Source organism: Ostrinia furnacalis, unplaced genomic scaffold (genome assembly GCF_004193835.3).
Source record: "Ostrinia furnacalis isolate ACB-3 unplaced genomic scaffold, ASM419383v2 OfSCF2147, whole genome shotgun sequence".
NCBI classification, from domain to species: Eukaryota; Metazoa; Arthropoda; class Insecta; order Lepidoptera; family Crambidae; genus Ostrinia; species Ostrinia furnacalis.
The window spans coordinates 139,696-156,116 of NW_021132386.1; the positions used below are offsets into that span (position 1 = coordinate 139,696).

At 44.6% G+C, this 16,421-nt stretch overlaps 1 protein-coding gene across 1 annotated transcript; it reads left to right on the top strand.

Moving 5' to 3' along the window:
* Nucleotides 1-418: 418 nt before the first annotated feature.
* LOC114354717 (protein MON2 homolog) lies at nt 419-15,995 on the top strand (the record flags this gene model as incomplete). The annotated part of the gene is made up of 12 exons (XM_028307253.1): nt 419-643; nt 975-1,106; nt 1,581-1,763; nt 2,043-2,172; nt 4,492-4,592; nt 5,033-5,158; nt 5,294-5,373; nt 5,878-6,037; nt 7,384-7,498; nt 8,279-8,410; nt 15,427-15,523; nt 15,867-15,995. Coding segments are annotated over exons 1-12 (1,505 nt in total), but the record flags the coding sequence as incomplete, so codon positions are not given.
* Between the last annotated feature and the right edge of the window lie 426 nt (nt 15,996-16,421).

The following is a 16,421-nucleotide window of genomic DNA, read 5'->3' on the forward strand; positions in this document are numbered from 1 at the left end:
GTTTCATTGTACGCATTTATCATGTGTAAATATAAATTGTATTTATATGTTTTGTAAGATTTAGTTCATAATCTTTGGTGTGTATCATTTTATTTTGTTGAAACTTAAAAGAGTAATTATTTTTTAAGTAAAGCTTATTTTTTATGCCACAAAATTTCATTAATCTTTTTACTTTTTTTTTGACAATTTCCTACGTGAAGCGAAACGTGCATTAACGTTCGAAAACACAAAATTGAGTTTCCTTTGCAATTTTAAAATAATTTATTTTATCTCAAATTTAATTAAAATATAGAATTCATATGAATTAAACTTATCGTTGAAAGTTACACGTATTTTTTCAATTTATTGAATTACATTACATAAACGACTCATAAACACGAGAAATAAAATCGATTCTAGAAAATGACGAAGTTTCTGAACGAAAAATTGTGATGTCGATTGTGTACATGGCATAATTTTATTTTTTATGATTTTTACGTAAATCATGAAGTGATTAATTAAATTAGGACTAGTTAAATACAAAATGGCATTCGTGAGTGCAGTTACCGGCGATGACTCCACTAAGAAATTTATGGAAGTCCTGCAAAATGACTTCAAAAATTTGAGTTTGGAGACCAAGAAGAAGTATCCTCAGATAAGAGAGGTTTCTGTGTTTTTAATGTTTCTTCTATATTTAGGACTTAGAATCGAACTCTCATTGAATGTACATATAAAGAAAACCTATACAATTAGTTGTATATCTTCAAATGATATTCAAAATCAGCTGAATACATTTCTCTGCATACAGATTCTCTTTGATGTTTACTGCTCAAATTTTTTGAATAAACGCAACTAGTTAGCACTCTTTCGTCATTTCTAGCCTTCACTATAAGTATACACTTTGGAGCTAACTCTAGAATGCTTAATTTTAACAACTTCTGATTTATTGAATTTTTGACATGTAATGAATATTATAAATAAACTTATTATTCCAGGCCTGCGATGAAGCTATTGAGAAGCTGTCCCTGGCGTCGAACAACCCACAAGCTTCGCTATATGGTGTGGTCAATCAGATACTGTATGCTCTGGTGCAAGGATGCGAGTCTAAGGATCTTAAAATTATCAAGGTAAACATTTATATTGCATACGAGTATTTATTTTGTTTGTTATTTATGTAAAACATTGCTTTTGAAGATGTCTCCAAGTGTTTATTACCATAAGTGAACACTTACATAATAATGATATAATAGCTAATAGGCATAACGAAAATAAAATTTCTAATTAGAATTGCATACTGTGTAACAAGAGATGAAATTCAAAAGCTTTAATTGAGATTATTTATCTAAAAGGCAAATTGTACTACTTGTACTGTCTTACGACATATTGTTACAAATTTCAATTATTTTTTTAACTTTTAGTTTACCATCTGCTAGGTACTACTATCTGGCAATTCTGTTTATAATAGATAAGTAAAGATAACAGTCTTCAATTTATTTACTAAAATAATAAATTATTCTGACAGTAGGTAGGTATATTCACATTTAGGCAACTGTTTAGTTAATATACCTTTAGTAATTTCACCCTGTATAATCTCATTTCAGTTTTGCTTGGGCACCATCCAGCGTTTAATTGCTCAGCAAGGCATCGACGCAAAAGGTGCGAGGCATGTCGTGGACTGCCTCTACAACCTCGGCCAGGCCGGTGTGTTGGAGCTAAAGCTGCTGCAAACCGCTGCTCTGTTGATGACCACCTCAGATCTGGTGCATGGAGACACTTTGGCGAGGGTAATACTCATTTGAACTGTTGCAAAAATTCTTTGCGTGTTCTTTTCATTTTAATTGTTCAATTTCATTAAATACTGAACAATAGTCTTCTTGTTGCTCTTGTAAGAAATCATTATAAATGCCAAGAAGAAGAAATATGTTGTTTGAACAACTGTTGTACCTACCTATATCACAATATCTTTCCTCATGTCAAGACACAAATCTTCTCATGCCTAGATAAACCAAATTGCTTCCTAAGTACACTCAAATACGACTCAAATCAGATTGTATCGTCCGCAGACGGTGGTAATGTGCACGCGCATGGTATCTCCATCAGAAGCGCGTGACGTCAGCACGTGCCATGCAGCCGCTGCTACAGTGCGCCAGCTCGTCGCTCTGGTGTTCGAGCGAGCGTTAGCAGAGGCCGACGGTAAGATACGACCCCCAGCAGATGCGGTGATGACGTCACCTTTGAGGCGCGTGACGTCAGCACGTGCCATGCAGCCGCTGCTACAGTGCGCCAGCTCGTCGCACTAGTGTTCGAGCGAGCGTTAGCAGAGGTCGACGGTAAGATACGACCCCCAGCAGATGCGGTGATGACGTCACCTGTGAGGCGCGTGACGTCAGCACGTGCCACGCAGCCGCTGCTACCGTGCGCCAGCTCGTCGCACTAGTGTTCGAGCGAGCGTTAGCAGAGGCCGACGGTAAGATACGACCCCCAGCAGATGCGGTGATGACGTCACCATTGCAAGCGCGTGACGTCAGCACGTGCCATGCAGCCGCTGCTACCGTGCGCCAGCTTGTCGCGTTGGTGTTCGAGCGAGCATTGGCGGAAGCTGATGGTAAGATACGACCCCCAGCAGATGCGGTGATGACGTCACCTGTGAGGCGCGTGACGTCAGCACGTGCCACGCAGCCGCTGCTACCGTGCGCCAGCTCGTCGCACTAGTGTTCGAGCGAGCGTTAGCAGAGGCCGACGGTAAGATACGACCCCCAGCAGATGCGGTGATGACGTCACCATTGCAAGCGCGTGACGTCAGCACGTGCCATGCAGCCGCTGCTACCGTGCGCCAGCTTGTCGCGTTGGTGTTCGAGCGAGCATTGGCGTAAGCTGATGGTAAGATACGACCCCCAGCAGATGCGGTGATGACGTCACCTGTGAGGCGCGTGACGTCAGCACGTGCCACGCAGCCGCTGCTACCGTGCGCCAGCTCGTCGCACTAGTGTTCGAGCGAGCGTTAGCAGAGGCCGACGGTAAGATACGACCCCCAGCAGATGCGGTGATGACGTCACCATTGCAAGCGCGTGACGTCAGCACGTGCCATGCAGCCGCTGCTACCGTGCGCCAGCTTGTCGCGTTGGTGTTCGAGCGAGCATTGGCGTAAGCTGATGGTAAGATACGACCCCCAGCAGATGCGGTGATGACGTCACCTGTGAGGCGCGTGACGTCAGCACGTGCCACGCAGCCGCTGCTACCGTGCGCCAGCTCGTCGCACTAGTGTTCGAGCGAGCGTTAGCAGAGGCCGACGGTAAGATACGACCCCCAGCAGATGCGGTGATGACGTCACCATTGCAAGCGCGTGACGTCAGCACGTGCCATGCAGCCGCTGCTACCGTGCGCCAGCTTGTCGCGTTGGTGTTCGAGCGAGCATTGGCGGAAGCTGATGGTAAGATACGACCCCCAGCAGATGCGGTGATGACGTCACTGTGATCGCGTGACGTCAGCACGTGCCAGCTCGTCGCGCTGGTGATTGACGTGCATTGGCGGAAGCTGATGGTAAGACCAGTGACTGTTCCCCAATAATGGCACGTGCTACGTCACCATTGCAGGCGCGTGACGTCAGCACGTGCCACGCGGACGCGGCTACAGTGCGCCAGCTCGTCGCTCTGGTGTTCGAACGCGCATTGGCGAAAGCTGATGATAATACACCACTGACTGTTCCCCCGCTGACATAATAGCACGCGCTACGTCACCATTGCAGACGCGTGACGTCAGCATGTGCACACTGGTGTTCGAGCCAGCGCTAGCGGAGGCGGACTGTGAGATACCAACGACTGTTACCTGCGGAGGCACGATCTTGTTTCATGAAGTCCTCCATAGTGACTAAAAATTCATGAAATTATGCACAATTTCCCAACACCCACGCATCCCATTCTTGAACAGTTTACGAAAAATCAAGCATTACTATTTGCAAATACTTTTGGCCCATCTTGTATAAACAACTAGCTGACCCGGCGAACTTTGTTCCGCCCTAATGGCAATAAATAAGCAGACTTTTTTTTCATTTCGAACGGGATAAAAAGTATCCTATGTCCTTCTCCTGGCTCTAAACTACCTCCCTGACAATTTTCAGCTAAATCGGTTCAGCCGTTCTTGAGTTATAAGTGGAGTAACTAACACGACTTCCTTTTATATATATAGATAACACTGTGAAGTTTCATCAAAATCCCTTCGGCCCAGAACACACGGTAAAATGAATTGCAACGAAACTGCAACTTCTAGTTACCAGCTTGAAACCGGTTTGGAATGGTCGCGTCTTGAGTACTCATGAGTGGTCTACGGAATCTATGGCAGAAACTTGATATATAGATGCAACTGAAAAGTAATTAGCAATTGCAGTTTCGTTGCAGTTGCGTTTAACCGTCTGTTCTGGGCCTTACAGTTATTGCGTGAAAGAGTAACAAACATCCATCCATCGTTCAAATTAATTATTCCACCAAATGACTAAACAATGTGCCCCTTTTGCAGGTAATCTCAAAGTGAACCCGGCAGACATTCGCCCGCAAACCAACAGCAAAGCGCCCAAAGACTTGAAACCGTGTGCTGTTGACGCCTACCTCATATTACAAGTAATTATTCTTATTTATTTACTTCAAGTGTTTTTATTTTCGTAATGAGGAGTGTTTTCGTGTTTTCGTAATGAAATCTCTTCGTCGGAGATTTCAGTCACTGTACTTACAATATTCTGTGTTCGTGTAAGGCTGTCCTTCAGGGCTGCTCTAATTCGTTTTAATTTATTTATTTCTATGTCCAACGTCGCCAATTATCAAAAAAAAATCCATCATTTTTTTTATTAGTAAACAATGTGTTTCTATGGAGACGTAATTCATAGACATGACAGTATCCATGATTGCACACACACACTACAATAATAAACACTCAGATTGCTCGGATCAAACTCCCCGCACCACGCGCTTCCCTCAACCAAAAAGTGGTGGGGCGCGTCTTCGTACATGAAACGATCTTGGTGGATTTTACAAGGTTTTAATCGTTAAATCTCGCGTTTCAGGACATAATTCAACTGATAAATGGAGACTCAGCCCACTGGCTGGTGGGGATATCCGAAGTGCCAAAGACGTTTGGACTGGAGCTGCTAGATACGGTCCTGACTGACTTCTCACCTATTTTCTTCAAAGTAAGTAACATAAAAATTCGTTCAATTTTATTAATTAATAGTAAATAATAATTTGGCTCTGCTAGAAAGTAGAATTTTATGGAATGATGTAAGTATAGACTAATTAACTTGATTTATAATTTTTTCTTTTTTCAGATCTCAGAATTCAGATTTTTATTGAAAGAGCATGTGTGTGCTCTCATTATACGACTTTTTTCGCCAAATGTTAAGTATAGGTAAGTTTTTATTATTTCTAACATGTTTGACTACAAACTATTCAAATTAAGATAATTTATCTAACTTCACATTCACTTAGCTCGGTAAACCCTTAGGCTGAGTTGCACCACCTAACTTTAACGGTAACTATGACGATAACCGGTGCTTTTTGTATGGAGATTAACAGATTTTGTCTAAGTTTGTCTAAGTTAAAGTAAGATGGTGCAAACCCAGCCTTAGTGTTTAAACTTTGTATGGAAATAGCTGAGCGTGACCCGTGGCGTGACGTCAAATGTCACCCACCAAATGTATGAAACTGCGTGTCGTTCTTGCATGACCAATGACGTCATGAGATCTCTAACGTTTATATTTTAGGTATCTTATGAATTTTTTTTAAGGAAAAACACTGATTGATTTGATAATGCCAAGGCTACTGAAATGTGAGAAATAAAAAACCTTGCATATTATATTCCCTATTGATGTTTTGTCGATTGTCAGTTAAGTAACATTTCTTCGGTTTCCAGGGCAGCATTCACCTCCCTGCACATTCCCGGCGCACAACCGGCGTCCGGTACTGCACAAGGCCAGGCCAGCCCCGCCGCCGCCGACCGGCCGCATTTCCCCGTCACTATGCGTCTGTTAAGACTGGTGTCGGTCATTATACACAAGTACCATTCTGTGCTGGTGAGTATTCAATGTGTAAAGTCCGGTCGCCGTGCATGTAGAATTTCGTCCAATAACCCCAAGATACCCATCCTTATCGTTCGCGCGTAATTATATTGCTGTCGCGCTCGCACACTCACTGCGGGCGCCCGTCGCACAGTCGCGACAGCAATATAATTACGCGCGAGCGATAAGGATGGGTGTCTTGGGGTCATTGGACGAAATTCTACGTGCTCGGCGCCCGGACATGGACAAACCATTATTGAGCTTCTTCTCAGTACCACCGATTTGTAGTTCCGAAGTGCTAGGGCTAAGTTAATTTGGGACCGGTATAATCGAAAAGGGTTCATGTAAGTGATTTAAGTAATAATGTTTAAAAAGAGAAACGAGTTAGATTTCGATTGGCATTGTATTAGCTTAGAATCAATCATAGAATACTAGTAATTTGTATCGCACAAATTACTAATAGTCCCTTTAATACCTCGTGGTAAGCTAAATATGCTTGTGTTACGAGTGGGCTCACCAAAATAGTCTGGCGACAGCGAGGTTCCAACCCGTGTTCTCCGGATATCGAGTAGGCCAGTCCGACACCTTCGCCGTTCGGCTATCGTGGCCTCAATTTAGTCAATTAACGTCCCGAACTGGTGACGTCATAGTCCCTATTGCCATATAATCTATGGGAGAGTCGGAGCAGGCCAGCCCCGCCGCCGCCGACCGGCCGCACTTCCCCGTCACTATGCGTCTGTTAAGACTGGTCTCGGTCATTATACACAAGTACCATTCTGTGCTGGTGAGTATCGAGAGTAAAGAACACACATTTGTTTTCTGGTTTCGTCGACACACGTTTCACAAAGTTTTTTTTTTATGCATAACACGGCATGTGTTTGACCACAATCGCACCTGGTGTTAAGTGGGATGCAGTCTAGGATGGTACATTACATACAGTATCTGCCCTGTAAGTGCCTATTCACTCTTGTCTTGAAAAGGCCCGGATTATAGTCTTCGGGAACACGGGAACATGGTGTACTCTTTTAAAACATACACACCCTCAAAGTGTATACCTGCCTTTCTTTCGTAGAGAAAATACAATGCCTATGCCTGATCTAGTTGCAGCAGGTTATCGAGTCTCCTTGACGAATGGCAATTAAACCTATACACCAAGTTTACCCTGTTAATGTTAAAGCTTTGCATTTTTCCTCTGGCTGGCTGCGACTACAGTTGCTATTTGCAGGCTCTACATTATTATAGTATACAACTTAAATTATTGAACAAAGTGTCGTATTTCCGCGTACTTGAGTCTTATGATCACCACCTAGTATAGATCAGAGAGTTTCGATCATTATTTCAAAAGTTGTCGTATTTCCCAGGTGACAGAGTGCGAGATCTTCCTATCGCTCACCATAAAGTTCCTGGACCCAGACAAGCCGCTTTGGCAGCGAGCGCTGGCCTTAGAAGTGCTGCACAAGATGACCATACAACCGCGTGAGTGCCAACATTGTTAATGTTTATATTAACTGGCAACACCTTCTTTGTTTTGTTCTATGGCAACACATTACTTGTTTTGATAGCTAAGTATTTTATAAGGTACGATACGAATGTGTGAGTAATGGAAACATCGCTGATGTTTTTGGAACTGGCAACACATTTGTTATGTTCTAATGACAGACCATATGAGTGGCAACATTTATTGTTTTTAGGAACTGGCAACACCTTTGTTTTGTCCTATGACAGACTATTACTGAATTTGTAGTTTCATTCGGTTACTTATGAAATGTTTTCATTTAACTTTAATATTTTTTTAGTTTTGAACTCAATTAACGTGTTAAATTCCTGCCCACTAGTAAGTGACAGGACGTTATTCATCAGTGGCGCCACTGTCTTAGCCACTGTAAGGAACCTATTTACCAGTGATGCCAACTGGTGAACGCTGATGGAAGACTAACCAAGATGGCGCCACTGTAGTTGTAGCACTTTGGCGGTGCTACGCTGCGCTGCATGATGCTACAACGATACACGAAGTGTCCAAATTGTTTACTATGATATGTCTCGTATTAGGCCGGGTCCTGATACATAATATTTGCTGGATCCGATTTATCGTATTAATCTTTGTTTGTATTTACTCTATTGATCGCAGTCAACTGCCAACAGTTTTGTGTATCTCCTTACTCCTATAATGGACGAACAAAACCGTATCATAACGCAGTAAAGCGGGCCTAACTCTATTGGTATTACGTATACTCTGACGTGTTATTCCCTCCACAGATCTGCTGAAAGCCTTCTGCTCATGTTACGACATGCGTCCGCACGCCACCAACATCTTCCAAGACATCGTCAACGCGCTGGGCGCCTACGTGCAGAGCCTCTTCGTGGCCTCGCAGGTCAACACGCCGGCCGGTGAGTGCCTAGTATTATCAGTCCTGTGAGTTAACGTCAAACGCATTCGAAATCGACTGCGTTAAAAAATATATGAAGATTTTAGTTCTTGACAGTTTCCGCTAGGGGCGCTGTACAATCCGTCATACATTTAATGTCAATTTTTTACGCAGTCGATATCGATTGCGTTTGACATAAACTCACATTACGCCCCCTGTTTATCTTCCCGAGTAGGCATCGAAAACAAAACACGCACGGCGTACCCGTCGGTGGGCTTAATCCATAAGTGATTCACGAGCGAGTAGTGAGTGACGTACGCGTGCGTATTCATCATCTATTGTAAAAAAAAAATGCCATGGAAAGAAGGAAAAATACGCTTGTAGTGCGCTAAATGGCGACTCGGTAGCTTCTTGTAGCAGTCAGCCCTAGCGCATCGGCACAGTACCAATCACTGACGTATATGTATAAGTAAACGAAACGGTGCACGATTCTTGAGTTATGCTAAATTGCACTAAATTGTTGACGACATTGAGTAAACATTTTTTAAAATACCATCACGAAGAAAACTTTCTATAAGTAGTACATATTATTATTTTGTGTCACTACTATCAGGCCTGTCGCACGATGGCCCACCTAAAGGATACTATTCGACAAGGCCTCACATACGAGCGAACATTGACTCACGCACGCGTATTCTTGTGTATGATGGAAGAAAATAAAGAAACTGGTGTACTAAGTACTGGACAGTATTTAACTGCCTAAATAATAATAAAAACACAGAATGTACTTTTTAAGTTGCCTCAAGACACTGAGAGGTAAATAAGTAGTTAATAATATTCATGCTAAATCATGTATTTCCTCCGCCATTTTCCGCAGTTTGGCACCTCACGTCACATCATTTTACCGAAGTCAGCCCTATAGCTTCGGCGAAGTGCCGATCACTGACGTTTGTCAACGAAATGGTGCTTGACTCTTGAGACAGGCTAAATTACACCATATTGTTAATGACATTGAGCATACATTTTTTTAAATACCTTCGCGCATGGACCTATAAAAAAAGTCGGACGGAGTCTCATCAACAAAATACTGTGACATTAGGATACACCAGCTTGCCTGTACGTACAGGCCGGCACGCACACATTCACACCCTGTTACACCACTTCGAGAGCAAACTTCACACAGTTGACACATTTAAGCAGCGAAAAAACAACACGAATACGACATGTCTTGTGTGATGAAATTGTGTAAAAACCGTTCTGTTCGAACAAACAAAAATTAAGGAATCACATTTCACAGGTAAAATAATAATCCAATCACTTATTTCTCGACATTAAAATATTGAAATTAATTGAAATCAAACGTCATTCACTCGAAAAAATAATACGTCAAAGACCAGTGTTCTCAGTTATTTACGTGGGAAAATTACCCGAAATATGGGAAATTAATAATGATTTTAGGACTTTTTAGTTATGTATTACGCATACTATGGAAATAAAATAATTTATCATAATTATTGTGTTTTAATGGGATATATTTTCATAGGCAAATTTGATCCTTCCCAAAAATGTGGAACTGCGAAATTCAAATTTTCTTACATTGATTGCAAGTCAGTGTCAGGTTGTATGTTAAAAAANAAAATGTTTTGGCTAACATGGCATCCCTAAATTCACTCACACAATAGACAAACGCCAAAATTTTGCGTCACAGTTTTGTTGTAGCGCGAGTTCCGTCCGCCTTTTTTTATAGGTCCATGCCTTCGCGAAGTAAAACTTCTGTACTTAGTACTTATTATTATTCTGTGCTACTATACACAAACAAGCGTAACTTTTTAATTATATTTTATTAGTTAGTCCCAAAAGCATCATGGAATATGTCGTCCGGATTCGGAATGTGATCCGACCCGATATTATCAATATCCGGAGGGAGGACGTCCTCCAAACCAGTCTCAACTTTCTCCTTGTCGCCTAATGGGTTAACCAGGGGGAGGTCCCCGAGGGTGTCGTCATACTCCGGTTCAGGGTCCCTCTGGGGAGGTTCTAGGTCTTCTAGGCTGAGGTCTTGTCGTCTTCTTATGTCTGTTGAAATAAAATAGTGAGACCACGGAAACTTTACTCGAAATAGTATAACTACGACTCCTTTTCTCTTTTTCCCACGAATGAATGACATTAGAGTCAGAGAGAGACGGATATATTTCGGATTAGAGAAAGTAGTGAATAGTTCCCCAATTTTCAGATTCTTTTTCACAAGATCTTTATGATTTGAATTGAAAGTTATGAGAAAAGTGGTTTCTACTGGCTAATAATATTAAATTCATCAGTCACGAGTAGGTATATCAGTCGTCTAGCCGAGTGCGGCCCGATAGCTAGTTCTAATCTTAGATCGTGGTGACGTCATGTGGATGGATCCACGCAGCGTGTGCTGTCGGGATCCGTGTAAACAGTCGACCTGTTTTTAAATACTGACGGGCACGGTACGTACAACCAAAAAAGGCACTGCTGATAAATGCCTATGGCTGGATTATTTTCTAACAAAAATGCACAATCTAATTTAAAACAATCTCACCCCTCGTTAAAAGAACTGGCCATGCAATATGGTTATATCACAGCTGCCAGCACCTGCTAATACAGCGGCGATAAGTGTTGATGACGTCACGCAGCAACAGACTCACCCCTCATAAGAACTGGCCATGCACTATGGTTGCCACTGATACCAGCAGAAGCTAGCACCTGCGAATACAGCGCTGCAAGCGGGCGGCAGCGACAACTAAGACATGGCTGGTGACGTCACGCAGTAACAGACTCACCCCTCATAAGAACTGGCCATGCACTATGGTTGCCACTGACACCAGCAGACGCCAGCACTTGCGCATATAATTCTGCTAGCGGGCGACAGCAGCAACTGTGACGTGGCTGGTGACGTCATACAGTAACAGACTCACCCCTCATTAGAACTGGCCATGCACTATGGTTGCCACTGACACCAGTAGACGCCAGCACCTGCGAATATAGCGCTGCAAGCGGGCGACAGCGGCAACTGTGACGCGGCTGGTGACGTCACGCAGTAACAGACTCACCCCTCATAAGAACTGGCCATGCACTATGGTTGCCACTGACACCAGCAGACGCCAGCACTTGCGCATATAATTCTGCTAGCGGGCGACAGCAGCAACTGTGACGTGGCTGGTGACGTCATACAGTAACAGACTCACCCCTCATTAGAACTGGCCATGCACTATGGTTGCCACTGACACCAGTAGACGCCAGCACCTGCGAATATAGCGCTGCAAGCGGGCGACAGCGGCAACTGTGACGCGGCTGGTGACGTCACGCAGTAACAGACTCACCCCTCATAAGAACTGGCCATGCACTATGGTTGCCACTGACACCAGCAGACGCCAGCACTTGCGCATATAATTCTGCTAGCGGGCGACAGCAGCAACTGTGACGTGGCTGGTGACGTCATACAGTAACAGACTCACCCCTCATTAGAACTGGCCATGCACTATGGTTGCCACTGACACCAGTAGACGCCAGCACCTGCGAATATAGCGCTGCAAGCGGGCGACAGCGGCAACTGTGACGCGGCTGGTGACGTCACGCAGTAACAGACTCACCCCTCATAAGAACTGGCCATGCACTATGGTTGCCACTGACACCAGCAGACGCCAGCACTTGCGCATATAATTCTGCTAGCGGGCGACAGCAGCAACTGTGACGTGGCTGGTGACGTCATACAGTAACAGACTCACCCCTCATTAGAACTGGCCATGCACTATGGTTGCCACTGACACCAGTAGACGCCAGCACCTGCGAATATAGCGCTGCAAGCGGGCGACAGCGGCAACTGTGACGCGGCTGGTGACGTCACGCAGTAACAGACTCACCCCTCATAAGAACTGGCCATGCACTATGGTTGCCACTGACACCAGCAGACGCTAGCACTTGCGAATATAGCGCTGCAAGCGGGCGACAGCAGCAACTGTGACATGGCTGGTGACGTCACGCAGTAACAGACTCACCCCTCATAAGAACTGGCCATGCACTATGGTTGCCACTGACACCAGCAGACGCCAGCACTTGCGCATATAATTCTGCTAGCGGGCGACAGCAGCAACTGTGACGCGGCTGGTGACGTCACGCAGTAACAGACTCATCCCTCATAAGAACTGGCCATGCACTATGGTTGCCACTGATACCAGCAGAAACTAGCACCTGCGAATACAGCGCTGCAAGCGGGCGGCAGCGACAACTAAGACATGGCTGGTGACGTCACGCAGTAACAGACTCACCCCTCATAAGAACTGGCCATGCACTATGGTTGCCACTGACACCAGCAGACGCCAGCACTTGCGCATATAATTCTGCTAGCGGGCGACAGCAGCAACTGTGACGTGGCTGGTGACGTCATACAGTAACAGACTCACCCCTCATTAGAACTGGCCATGCACTATGGTTGCCACTGACACCAGTAGACGCCAGCACCTGCGAATATAGCGCTGCAAGCGGGCGACAGCGGCAACTGTGACGTGGCTGGTGACGTCACGCAGTAACAGACTCACCCCTCATAAGAACTGGCCATGCACTATGGTTGCCACTGATACCAGCAGAAACTAGCACCTGCGAATACAGCGCTGCAAGCGGGCGGCAGCGACAACTAAGACATGGCTGGTGACGTCACGCAGTAACAGACTCACCCCTCATAAGAACTGGCCATGCACTATGGTTGCCACTGACACCAGCAGACGCCAGCACCTGTGAATACAGCGCTGCAAGCGGGCGGCAGCGACAACTAAGACGTGGCTGGTGACGTCACGCAGTAACAGACTCACCCCTCATAAGAACTGGCCATGCACTATGGTTGCCACTGACACCAGCAGACGCCAGCACCTGTGAATACAGCGCTGCCAGCGGGCGGCAGCGGCAACTGTGACGTGGCTGGTGACGTCACGCAGTAACAGACTCACCCCTCATAAGAACTGGCCATGCACTATGGTTGCCACTGACACCAGCAGACGCCAGCACCTGTGAATACAGCGCTGCCAGCGGGCGGCAGCGGCAACTGTGACGTGGCTGGTGACGTCACGCAGTAACAGACTCACCCCTCATAAGAACTGGCCATGCACTATGGTTGCCACTGACACCAGCAGACGCCAGCACCTGTGAATACAGCGCTGCCAGCGGGCGGCAGCGGCAACTGTGACGTGGCTGGTGACGTCACGCAGTAACAGACTCACCCCTCATAAGAACTGGCCATGCACTATGGTTGCCACTGACACCAGCAGACGCCAGCACCTGTGAATACAGCGCTGCCAGCGGGCGGCAGCGGCAACTGTGACGTGGTTGGTGACGTCACACAGTAACAGACTCACCCCTCATAAGAACTGGCCATGCACTATGGTTGCCACTGACACCAGCAGACGCCAGCACTTGCGAATACAGCGCTGCAAGCGGGCGACAGCGGTGCATGCAGCGGCGGTAGGTCATAAAGCGGTTGGTGCGAGAAGCTGACGGGCAGCCTAGACGCTCGCTGGAATAAAGAGACATGTGACCATTAATAATTGACAGAACTAATTGCACTCCTTGATCCCATTGCTGTGACTCCTGTGTAGCCAGGACCAGTGAAGATAATTTTATCCCGTTAAGGAATATTCATCTGTAATCTGTGAACTACTGTGAAGATATCTGGGGGAAATTTTAACATTGAGCAAATCGAATAGTTTTTTTAACAGACTAAGCGAAATTCTTCCAAGTATTTGGGGCTTCTTTTAAAACACTTATACACGTCCCAAATATTAGTAGTTGGCCCTTCCACCATCAACGGCCCACATATCGTCTAGCGAAGAGAAAGAGTGGCCGAATTAACTCAGTCTTACACCCCTCCGCTGGGGCCTCAGGTCACTCAGTATACTTCAGATTGGCGTTGTTTTACAAAACCACGCCCTGTATAACCTGTGGACTGCTTAATATCATACTTATTGTTGTATACTCACGTGCAATTCTGCCTAAGAAACACAAACGTCCACACGACGGCCACAGATTGTGCGCACGTGCCTGGCGTGTAGCGCCGCGTGCAGCGCGCCTGATCGCTCAACCGGGCCATTCGCGGGTCGTTCGGGCGGTCTAGGCCAACTGGACAGACGATCGCTAATCAGACTACAGTATGGATGCAAATTGACACTTATTAACAACTACACAGGATGCCACAGGGTTTAGGTTGATGTGATATCCTCTGTACTTTGATAAATACATTGATATACGTATCTCTTTCACTGCTAAACGAAGTACTCAATAGGAATTTAATTCTCTTGTACTTGTTCTAAACAGTGTTCGAAAGTATAGGGGAAAAATAACCACAACCTACATAGAGGCAAAGTATGACACAAACAATAATTAAGTAGATGACAAAAAATGTAGGAGTCGAAAGACATACAATTTGATGTTAGTAATTCTGCAACATGCATCATGAAAACCAAGCAAACTATTATTATTTTTCGCATTTCTAACAATTTATGACACGAATAAATTAATGACATTATTTCATGACCATGTAGTATTTGATAAACTGACCTAAATAGTTCGGTAACTTTTTATACTTGAAAATATTGACGTTTTCGTAAATATATTACAATCTTTACATAATAATAAAATGTATGTGCCACTGCACCACCGTGAGAACTTAGCTGTTGCTTGATAAATAAAATCACGATTGATGATAATTATATCTTTAAATATTGATCAAGGTACATCGATCGTTCGTTCGTTTCAGCCAAATGACGTCCACTGCTGGACAAAGGCCTCCCCCAAGGATTTCCATAACAACCGGTCCTGCGCTGCCTCATCCAGGCTCTTCCCGCGACCTTCACCAGATCGTTGGTCCTCCTAGTGGGAGGCCTGCTCATGCTGCGTCTTCCGGCTCGCGGTCGTCACTCGAGAACTTTCCTGCCCCAACGGCCACTGCTGTTTGTTTATAGCAATTCTGCGAGCTATGTCGGTCACTGATTTCCAAGATACATAATTAAAATAAAACCTTATTTACAGGTGCGTCTGGAATACCACAGCAGTCGGGCTTCTACTGGAAGGGGGTATGGCTGCCGCTCTGCGTTACATTCGAACCAGGGACAGCTAAATCTGTTTAGTAAGTTAGGAATTATTTCCATCCATTGCAATGTTCACTGCTCCAATGATATTAATACAAGCATTGAAGATTTTTAGGACTGGGTGACATTGTTTTTTTTTACATCTTTCGTTAAATTCTCAGTGTTTGAGCTCTAAGCACCTTCATACTAGCAATTGCAATCTTTAATCCATTCATTTTTAAATGTTACATTCAACAGCTAAGCAACCTTTTTTAACCTACTTAAAAAAAGAAGGTTGTTCTTAATAATTCGACTGTATGTTTTTTTTATGTAACACATTATGTAACATTTTCTTTTTCATTAAATAAATATACAGTATAACAAGTTCTTATTCTTTTCCAGCATCGAAATGCTAGACCGCAACGAAGCGCCGGCCATACAGGACGGTTACGGGATCTCCGTCGCATACGCGTGCCTAATGGAGATCATACGCTCCATCGCGATCACTGTAGAGGGCGCTGAATACTTCAGGTAACATTTATTCACCATATAGGCCTCCGACTAGGTGGACCGACGATTCGGTGAAGGTTGCGGGAAGTACCTTGATAAGAGCAGCTCAGTAGAAATCCCAGGGGGAGGCATTTGTCCACCCGTCAACGTCATTTGGCTAGAACGAATGAACCACCATTATCATAATTTCAGCCCCAGGACGTCCACTGCTGAACATAGGCCTGACTGACCCAATGATTTTTAGATCGGCCGGTTGGCCAATCTATATCATACATATGGCACGACAACTATAATTCTTTGGTATCTACTACTACAAAAATCTTATAATTAAACAAAAATATACGATGCATCATTGATTTGCCGTTGTACATTTTTTGAACCGTCCTACTAATTATGGAAAATGCACTGTTTATTTTCAGATCTAACTTTATTTTTAAGTAACTTTAT